Raw genomic sequence first — 11,361 nt, forward strand, 5'->3', positions numbered from 1 at the left:
GTGTGTATTCCCACCCGTGTGCCACCCTTGATATACGGATGTGAATATAAACCCATGACATACGAAACCTGAACCTACCCCAGACTTACACCATGCACGGTATAAATCGAGTAAAACATTTTGATCCAAATTACGCATGCACGTAGGATTTATGACCGGGATATAATTCCGAGTTAGGTTCTGTTTTCGTGTACCACACTTTTCGGTGCTTTGGGTGTATTGGCGGTAAACACTGCTGCGCTATTGACTTGAGACGTCTTCGTGAACCGACGGTGCAGTATGAATTGTAAAGTTGGGGCGGCCTGCGTATTTCCACACCTTCTCGATAGTGGATGATTAGTACCTTCTTACGTGGCTTGAGTGCCAATGTGAAGTGAAACAAGTCTTCAACTGAATCAGCTAACCTTTTAGGTTTTATATTTGCGAATCTGATTCTAGGGGTACCTGCCTCTCCAATCATGAACCTCGCACCACCGAATAATAAAAAATTTGTTCAACTCTAAACTAACATAGTGTATGCTTCTGCTCTGTCCTACCACACATATTTTATCTCGCAAAGGTAAAGTGTTGCCCAGGCCCCGTGTCGCAACTATTCGGGTTTTGATAATCGTACCTCAACAGTATAATTGTGACACGATGTAGCAAGCTGTTCCCCAAACCTCGGGCAAAGGTTGCGAAAAAAGAGCCTTATCTACAGTAAATTGAATATGGTGAGTTATGGCGACCCTAGAAAAATTAATGGCGAACCCAAATGTGGTCGGGATCCACAGGTTGCCGACCACTGCTCTATTTTACAGGAACATGATCTGATTTGATATGTCGACCTCGCCAGCCACATCATTTTGATGGCGTGTTGTATCTCGCTCTTATCTTGTATTACTTTTCATTGTTGCCTCTTATCTTAATGTTCTAGCAACCATTTAGATAATCAGCCCTCAAGATTAACCGGACCCCAATCTGACATATAGACCTCGCCTACTGACACACGTAGTATTCATTTTTGTCGCTTCCATCCTTTCTTAAATCCAGTGTGCATGCCTCTTATTTACAAGCTGTAGGCCACGGTGGGTGCAGAGGTGGTCAAAGTAGTCAATAAAGCTACTTAAGTAGAAGTAGAAGTAGCGACGAAAAAATCTACTCAAGTACGAGTAGAAGTACTTCTTCAGTAAGACACCTGAAACTACTTGAAGTAGAAGTAGAATTGACTGACTTTAAATCTACTCAAGTAAGTATGTAGTTTTGAAAACAGTCTTAATTCGTTCGCATGGACTGTCAAAAGCTGAGGATTGTGCCTGCACGCGACAGGTGCAAAGAGCTTGATTCGTATTGATGCATTCCAGGAGGTATCAATTTTCGACAGAATAGGCATTGTTTAGCATCATGGGATGCAAATTATAGTATTGATATGAAAATGCGATAATAACCTTTTGTTTACAAGAAGACCCCGTTTTTAGATAATATCATGGCATGGCGCCATACCCCATATTATAAGGCCCAAGTTTAGGCGAAGAGCAATACGTAAAAGCTGTATCGGATACGGTTTCAACACTTTGCGCGATTAGCATACGTTTGTAACAAATATTGTGGATCGTAAAAGTAATATTTGGTATGTAGGCTACCTTTATTTTCGGAAAATAGAGGCATTACTACACTTGCTTTTATGCTTCAACATGTATGTTCTGACGACAAAAGAACTGAAAGTAATTAGAAGTCAAAGTATGATACTTGCAATTGAAAGTGAAATACAAATACCACTTCTAAAAAGCGGAAATAACATTTCTTGTGTTTTGTCCATAGACCTTCAAAAGTGATCTGCTAAAACAGGCGTGAAGTTCAGAACAGCTGGATTTTCCAGATTAGCAAGACACGTGATGAGCTTCTAAATTACGATATGATGGGTAATTGCTATATATTTCGAAACATTAGTTCCAAACGTTATGGTGGGCCATATTTAATGTGATGAAATATTTGATATGGGCGACAATGTGGTGTAAGAGGAACCAAGCAATCCGGTACCTAAATTATATTCACTGATACTTTCATGAAATACTATTTGTCACTCCATCGCTACTATATGCGCGAAGAGCAACAATTTCTGGGTCTAACTTGACTTTTATGAATATTAAATGTTGGTACTCCGTGAAAACAGCCCCGAAATTCCTCATACTATCTTTCGTATTGGGGGATGAAACTACTTCTACTTGACAAACTGAAAATAGCGAAAAGTAAGTAAGTAGATCACAAAATATTATGAAGTAAAAGTAGAAGTGGAGAAAATCAGATCTACGTGAGTAAGTACCAGAAGTAGAGGAAAACTACTTCGAAAAAGTAGAAGTACTTCGTTACTGACCACCTCTGGGTGGGTGTCTAATTAAAAGTCGTTTCGGGACTCGGCACCCTACTATCTTTTCATTATATCGCAATCTTGTGGTGTATTGATTTTGATAACAATTTTTATAAAATGATGATGAGGCTAAGAACGAGACAAGACACGCTATCAAAATGAGGTGGCGATACAGAATCTTGCTTAGGGTTGCCATACGTCCAGAATTTCCCGGACATGTCCGGAATTTTACTGTTAAAACAGCGTCCGGGAGGAAATTCTAAAATATGACTTAACGTCCGGAATTTTGAAGGCTTGAAGTTGGTTAAGTAAAAATTTCGTAAGTCAACATAAACAATACTGTTTTTAAGCAGCGCGTGATTTAACGTCACAAATTTTGAATTTGATGTGAGTTCAACCACCCTCACGAAAATGCAATAAAAAATAAATAAATAATAACTATTATTTACTGTACTAAGTCTAATAGTATTCGCAATTATAAGAGGACAGTATATATACTTAGAGTTAGACTAAAGGCCGTTTTGATGCTTTAGTCAAGGACAGGAGTTCTAAGCCTGGTGTTCGTTTGCCTTAGTTATGGGGATACCGAAGGTATTGAAAGTAATCAGCTTTCAAAATAGGTCGTGAGTAAGTCTGGGCAAAGAAGCTGAACGTTTTAGTAATGAGCTTACCAGATTTTGAGCTAGTCTCCATTTTAAATTGGAAATGATGTCGCGACGATAGAAGATCGGAAATCACCGAATGTGCAACTTACTGGTGTGGACCGTCATTTCGGCTCATACATAATCTTATCCGTTTCATATGTACCTGACGAAACGATGTACAATTACGCTTCCTGCACTTTCGAAGTCATCATCGTCCACCATGCAGCTTTACCGCTTACTCCGAACACTAGGGGGATCGAAATTTTATAGTAATATATGGAAAAACCAATATTATTGACAGAATTAATTCAAAAAATTTAACAACCAGATGCATATGGAAACCGGATGCGTCTAGTTAAGCCCCCCTCTGCCCCAGAAGTTGCATCGATTACCCTATGGTGGGCCCAAGATCAGTGTTTTGGGGATGAAGAAGGGGCTGATAATGTTGTTTTGGTCCTGCTTACAACACACAGCCACATGAATGCACCAACGTAGCAAGGCTTACAAACACACGACGCCCGCCAAACGTATTCATCCGGCTCGTGAAGAAATCTGTTGCATACCAAGTGAGAATGCAGTACAGCAATCACCAGCGCTCACATTATAGATAGGTCAATTTATGGCCTATGCTCCACTCCTGTATACAGTCGATAGGCAAAGCTTTAATAGTGTGACGTCATATTGACAGATATTATGTTCCTTTCATTACTCGCTAGTGGGCGCTAAAGAGTGTCCAGAATTCGGCCCACAAAAATATGGTAACCCTAATCTAGCTAGACCAGTGGTTCCCAACACGTTTTTAGGGCGACTCATATTAAAAAATCAGATAGCAAAAATCTTGCGACCCAAACTAATCCTTTCTTATGTCACACTAATGAAATTGGTGCATGCGTGCTCGCTGCTGTCCATGATTCCTTGAAATTGCGGCGTAATTGTACTTAACTATAAACTAATGTAATCTTCAACTTCGAGCCGGCTTGGCGCAAAATCTAGTTATAATCTCACTATCGAATGTGACATTCGAGATTCGATAGTCTCACACAGCCATGTCGTTGTAAATGGAATCAGATTTTGAATCACGTATTTTGAAACTGCGGGGTACACATTTTGCATGGAAGCACAACAGTGGTTGCATATAGGCTAGATTAAATTCCCTCGAGGTGAAGTCACAGCAGACCATTCCTGTATACTGTATAGCGACACAACCACTACTAATTGATTACAGCATTGAGATTCCAGGATTCCTACTCTAGTGTTATAGGTTTTTCTGGGCTCCTCCTCGCCATGTTGTCCGCGAAAGCGGTGTCTTAAAAATCCTAGAAGTGGGCCGTGCTGTAAGTAGGCAAATATGGAGTCATAATAAAGAAAAAGGCAAAACACCACAAAACTACAATACAATGGAAACATTGGGAGGTGTCGAAATGACTTGGAGTAGTTCTTGAGATCAGACACCCACCTGGGCCTAGGCGATGTAAAGAGGAGGCATGCACACTGAATGAAAGTAAAAGAAGATAATATAAAACAGGGGTCGTCAACTCAAAATGGGTCGCGGGCCACTTTCCTAACTTGATAGATGCCGCGGGCCGCACGATTTCAATGTCGACACCTAATATTTGGTACCGGGCTACTGATTAGCTACTATCAAAAGTGTAAAGGCACTATAGAAATGTACCGCGTTGTTGTCTAACACGCGGGATGCACATTGTTCAAAAGAATTAGGCTACTGCTTTAACTTAATACAACTCAAGCAAATATATATCGATTATAGCATGATGTATATTCTGTAGTAAGCCCCGCACCCGACATCTGGCAGCGCTTTGCTGCGACTGGATGCTGATAGGTCGTTGATTTGCTGGTGTCAAGACCGCTTGTAGATGCTCTGTCAGTCGCGAACGTAAGCCAAATCCATCATATCAGTGATTCTCAACCGTTTTGTCTTCGCGGACCGTTTTGGACCGTCACGGATCCCCGCGGACCGTTTTGGACCGTCACGGATCCCCGCGGACCATCAACAAGTTTTAGTTCAAATATAGCTCAATTAACCGTCTTGTGCAAATATTAACTGTAGGCTAGTGATAAACAGCAAGAAGTGACTTTTCTTGAAAATAACATCGTACTATTGTTGTTCTGGAATAGTGGATATGTATATCACAGGAAAATGGATTTTCGCAAACATTTTGAAGTCACGCTGATTGACATTATTATTCCAACTTATCCACAAACCCCAACCAAAACATCTCTAAACAGTAATATGTTTTTATATCAGTAGGCTATTGGCAAGTTGACAATAAAAATGATTTTGCACAGTAGGATATTTCATCTGAGAAGGACATTCTGTCGATGTGAGTCATAAGGTTTTAGCAGTAATGAAGCGAAAATGCCTCGTAATTTCCCTGATCTAAAAAATAAAATAAAAATTAGGTTATCAACCATTTGGCAAATTTAGAGGTTTTGCGGACCCCCTGAAATAAGTGCTTCGTGGACCCCCGGTTGATAACCTCGGCATTTTGTTTATCATGACTTTCTAACTGCTAGTGTAAGGGCGGGGTGGATTCAGTCTGATTAAAGATAACTAAGGCAAACCGGTTTACCTTAATCTATAGTTTGATCTGCCTGTCGTATTTTGTGAGCACGCTAAGTCAAGCCATTTTATAGCGAAGAATGGTGATATTGAAAGCGAGCGAATGAATTTTTGCGAAAACGATCAAGATGTGTCAAATATAATATTTCAAGCATTTAGAAATACTATAATTATATATATTTTCCGAAATCTGAAACGAGGTCGCGGGACGCAACAACACATCAGGTGGGTGTCTGATCTCAAAGACTACTCCAAGTCGTTGCGGCACCGTCCAATCTTTCATTGTGTCACAGTCTTGTGGTGTTTTGAAATGTGAAATTATATGATTAAACTTGAAACTTGAACCGCGAGTAGTCGTTTTGGCATCCTCCTATCTGTTCATTACATCGCGTTGTGTCCAGTGCATCGGACATTGTACGTACATTGTATGTTTCTTGAGCGGATGAAAATATATGATCTGACGAATATCACAATATTAATCTATATATTTCATATAGACATTTCATTGTATCGCAGTGTTTTGAGATGATGAAATTTTAATAAGATACTGAATATCTCGTTTCACAGACGTGATCAATGATGTAGAACGGTTCATTGATGGCTGTTTGCCCTTCCCAGTCACGGGATCTATAGAAAAATAACAAACCGAGTCATTCGCTCTTTGTTTACGTCCTGGTAGCGTTACATTTTACTGCAAGTTTTCGCATCTAGCGTAAGATAAGCCTGTGCCTGTGAAGATGAAGTGGCAATTCAAAGTTGATCACAATTTAGACCACAGAAAAAATGAATCTTCTAAGATACGAGCTAAGTATCCCAATCGGGTGCCTATTATAGTGGAGAAAGCTGAAGGCTCGGCAATCGAGACAATTGATAAGCGGAAGTATCTTGTGCCTAACGAAATAACGGTCGGACAATTCATGTGGATTATTCGAAAGCGTATTCAACTGGCGCCCGAAAAAGCGATATTCCTGTTTGTGAATAAGATGGTTCCGAACTCAAGCTTAACGATGGGTACGTTGTACGATGAACACAAAGACGAAGATGGATTTTTGTATGTAGCTTACAGTGGCGAGAACACCTTCGGTGAATGTGATTAGTGATTCAATTCGCACTTTTAAATTCGTTTTTTATGTGATTGTGTCTTTTTGATGTCATATTACTGAGTGGATATGGATTTTGCAGGTCACTACGAATGTGTATTTTCAAGAATGCCGCCTTAACATAGGTGGGTTTTATCAGATCATTCTTCTGTCACTTTTGTGTACTAAATTGGAAATATGCTACTTATTGGCGTTTGAAAATATTCTTGTGTTGATCATTTTATCTGTTTGATACTACTGTGTTGCTTTACTCTTTTGCTATGTCTCTCGTGCACATGATTCATGCTGAGCATCCTCTGCAGCTGCTAGTCAGAGTGTGTTACTCATACACCGATATCATACAGCATGTATAGCTCACAAAACGTTTGGATGGACTGATTCATTAAGTGATAAGAATAACACTGGTATGGTTAACTATACACATGGCTCAAAATTTCTGACAACTGTATGTCAGAGATTTGTTAAGCCATCTTGCTCATGACTGTCATGCATAGAATTTATATCTAAGGTGAACGTATTTGTTGGTATACGAGTATGAATAATATATGTGATCTTGAAAATAGTCTAATATACTTGGTACATCGAACATCTGTCGAGTGTGCATTGTGCATGCAGTGGGAATCAGGCAGAAACATGCTTGAGAAAATTTAGTAGTCAAGGATTTGTTACTATGCAATAGTTTGAAAATTCAATGAGACACCGGCTCAAATTACTCTCTCCAATGCGTCACTTGGCTGCTGCATGGCTCTTGAGCATTTGATGAACTTCAAAGTTGCGTCCAAAATATAGGCCTACATGTTACTGCAGTGACGAGTTTTTGCAACATTAAATTGGCATGGACTTGTGCTGCTGTGACAGTCACCTACAGTTATTCCTGGCAAATTGCTTGTGTGTTTGCAAAGCATCTGCAAGATTATGGGAAAATAATAGGTGCTAGGAACTGCTGTCTGCATAGGAATTTCCAGTTGCACAGTCGTATCTATATATCTTTACATCAGTCATACTGGATGGAGGATAACATCTTCAAATGCGCGTTTCAAGTATTAGATCTGGTTTGGCACTATATAATAGGTATTATAGGTATCCTTATCAGGTGCTCTGCCACTATGATAGTGGTGGAAGCACCACAAAAGTCGTCTTTTGCCACACTGCATACCAATGTCAACACTAGGGCTGGGCAAAATCGAGTACCCGGGTGATTCGATTCTGAATCACGTATTCTGCTTCGAGTCGAGTAATCGAGTATCACTTATTATGACGTCATAACCGAATACAGTATTTCAAAGTACAAATTTGTACCTTTTATGCCACCACAAAGAATGTAATGTCCATTATCCATCATATTAAAGATAGCTAGGTTATTTTGGACCCCACTGATTTCATTTCACTGGGTGGCAATGTTGTGGAATGATCATGACTTCAGAAATGTGTTATTCCCAGTAACTTTTGTAGCTTTGTACTATGTATTGTATGCTACGGTACGACCAGTCAAGGTTTCAAGGCTTCCTCACTGAAAATTAGGAACGACGCTATAGTTTTTGTTGATAAATCAACTTTCAGCGGCGAGGAGCGTATAATTTCAGTACTCGAAAAAATCGTATTTTACTACTCGACTCGAATCATTAAAATTACTACTCGATTCAGATTCGAGTACTCGAATCATTATGCCCAGCCCTAGTCAACACCCAATTCATACATCAAGTTACAACGTAACGATTTGACCCGGGTATAACAACCAACAGACCAACACGAGGATGGGCCATGTAGGATAGGAGGGTCCGTGGACATATGAGCATGCGACATTACAGCATGCGACACTTCGGCATGCGACAATTTGGCATGCGACACACGAGCATGTGGGTTAAATTACGGGTTAGGGGTAGGTTAGGTTAGTTTTATGGTTGTGTTAGGGTTAGGGTTAGGGTTTAGGTTAGGTTAGGCTAGGTTAGGTTAGGTTAGGCTATGTTTCGGGTAAGTTTTTGGGTTATACAGTTACATGCTGAAGTGACGCATGCTGATGTGTTCCATGCTGAACTGTCGTTTTCCATTGTGTCGCATGCTCATATGTCGGGCAACCGGATAGGAGTTATCATGAAGCCCTATCATATCACTGACTATTGCCCGCAGCTGGAACAGTTCACGGGTTTTCACCTACACCCGACATTTTGGAAGTAGCAAGTGACACTATTTGAATCCGAAGAAAAGTTGAGTAAATATATATATTTTTTAAATGTGTACAAAATGCCTTTTAGCCACATAGAATTGATGACAATAATAGTCAAACCGTGCTATAATTTTTCTCCAGGTGACAGTACATAACAATTGTGGAACATATGCAAATGGTGAACGGACAGAGCTTGTATGTGTTCTCAAAATTAAAAAAAACATCACCTAGTGCACTATAATTTCTCCATCAAATGAGTTAACTTTGGCAAAGAGATTTTACTGAAGAACTTGATAACCTTGAATTTACAAGTAAAGTGAATTTAGAAGTGGAAGCATTGTTGGATAAACATTGTAAAGGCTGAACTCCGCATTCAAAATATACAATATGTATTATTACAGGGGTGCGAACACTGCACATAATCAAATCAGCTGTCCCAATTATAAGGCATCGGAGATAATATTATTCATCATTATTGTGAGCATTCACCCTATCGGGTAAAACACCAATTCCGGAATTTATTAATTCATTCCTACTCAAACTCATAAGAAGTCCATAGTAAGTAATTTTAAGGGATTTTGATAGTTCATTACGTATGATCTCAGGCGATGGCCGGGAGCAACCTTTGGGAAGTTTAATTGTCAGCTTTTCAATCGCTTCGAAAAGCGCTTGACTTGAAACACCTTCGTTGGAGCTTTGAGGTGAATTCTTCTTTTTCTGTTGCCATGTGTTGCTTGTTGGCACTACAATTGACGAGTCATTGGCTAGATGGTCATACACCTCCCGGCAAACACTCAAATATTCTTCGTAAAAAAACTGGATTTGAAAAGCGTAAACAAAATCGACGAACGACATCAGGCAATCCAAAGAATCCTCCATTAGAACAATGTGAGCCGTATTCTGTACGATGTCCAACGGAAAGTCATAGCACAGCAAGCACAGCAAAGAGTGATACTCTTTCACACTCAATAACTCTCTGTGTCCGGTAAGTTTATTAAAACACCTCCAGAAAAGCGAGACCAATGCTTTCCTATTTCTTGGTGAGCTGGACACATACTCAAATTCGCGGAACAAGACGTTTTTTCCTTCATGTACACTACGGAAGTAGTCAGACAAGAATCTTGCTGGTACCAACTTGGGTGTTTCTTCCTTATGTTCAAGCAATTGATTTATTGCGTCTTCCATGTACTGCAGTATATGATGTCTCTCTAAGTAGTCACTTATAGGTTCCAGATGTCGGGACATCTTAATGAATTAATAAAAACTAGGAGAGATACGCATGCATTAAAATTATTGGTTTAAAAGAAGAGCAGCTAGTCCTTCGAGCGATGAAACATGATTTTCACCAAAAAAAACAACAGACAAAGCTCTTTCAGTAATGAAATTGAACATCCTTATACTCACACTTACTGACCTTGTTATGACTGGAACACAACTTATTTGCTTATCATCATGGAGACTCATTATATTGCATATGTATATATTTACGTTTGAAAGTTAGATAAACTGTTACTAAGACTTTGTTATATCGAGTCAATCAGTACCGTGTTTAAGATTATTTTTTTATTCATATTGTATATCATTGCTATGAATTGTAATTGATGCTCGAAAAATGTGCTCTTACTCTCTATTTATGGATTGAAGATTGCAATGACAGTGAGTCGGTGACAGGACACAGTTTTTATTGACACATCAGATCACAAATTATAATCGCCTTGCTATAAACCTAAATTAAAAATACTGCCATGTTGTTCCCATACTTTATCAAAATCCTAACAGCACCAGTATATTAGCTTACACACTTTCGAAATAATTATAAGTCTTATAGCCTAGCAATTTAACGAACGTTGTAAATTGCTATGCTTGGTTATAGTATCTAAAGAAAGTAGAGAGAGCCTAAAAAGAGTTACCATACTTTAGCTGTTAGCAAAATGGTAGGAAATAAATAGGAATGTCACTAAATGAAACAGAAAATAACAATTCATAAACAACCGCCATAATTCTCTTGCGACCAGTCATCGTACAGAAGAACTAAGCTTCGAGCTATACCCACCGGCCGGACGCCGAAACGCCGTTTGCTCTTTATTGACAGCGTGCGTTCGCGCTTAACAACGTCGTTGAGCCGTTAATTTTGGATAAATCAGCAATCATGTAACAGCAAAGTTACACTATAGCGACAATAGTTACACCATAGCCTTTACAAAAGGCTATGGTTACACCGTGACTCTAGATTGCAAACCATTTACAATATCTATTTTATCCAGATCCAACGCAATGCTTCAGGATGTTTCTGCCCATCTCACAAAAATAAACGAGAAGCAGCTGCAGTTTGCATTTTGGTTTGTTGCTGACCTCCACAAAATGTGCCCCAACACCCTCAAACAGAGCTTACTTGGCAAAATAAAATGATATTGGTCATCATGGTACCCCCACCAATGATCAGCTCTTAACCAGACGAGGTAATTCAGGCTTTTCGGCGTTGACCCAATAGCAACTATGAATTTACTATATAATTATGTTCCATAGCT

General features: G+C 39.4%; 2 protein-coding genes across 2 annotated transcripts; one reads left to right on the plus strand and one right to left on the minus strand.

Moving 5' to 3' along the window:
* Window positions 1-6,306: 6,306 nt before the first annotated feature.
* On the plus strand, window positions 6,307-6,666 carry LOC145440128 (gamma-aminobutyric acid receptor-associated protein-like 2). Its single transcript, XM_080317715.1, has one exon. It carries the CDS (start codon window positions 6,307-6,309, stop codon window positions 6,664-6,666), a length of 360 nt encoding a protein of 119 aa, XP_080173841.1.
* Window positions 6,667-8,752: 2,086 nt separating this feature from the next.
* On the minus strand, window positions 8,753-11,346 carry LOC145440244 (centriolar satellite-associated tubulin polyglutamylase complex regulator 1-like). Its single transcript, XM_080317820.1, has one exon. The coding sequence runs from the start codon at window positions 10,076-10,078 to the stop codon at window positions 9,296-9,298; it is 783 nt and encodes a 260-aa protein (XP_080173946.1). The 5' UTR covers window positions 10,079-11,346; the 3' UTR covers window positions 8,753-9,295.
* Window positions 11,347-11,361: the final 15 nt, after the last annotated feature.

Source organism: Botryllus schlosseri, chromosome 6 (assembly GCF_051294905.1).
Source record: "Botryllus schlosseri isolate E-star chromosome 6, Bs_hap1, whole genome shotgun sequence".
Taxonomy (NCBI): Eukaryota; Metazoa; Chordata; class Ascidiacea; order Stolidobranchia; family Styelidae; genus Botryllus; species Botryllus schlosseri.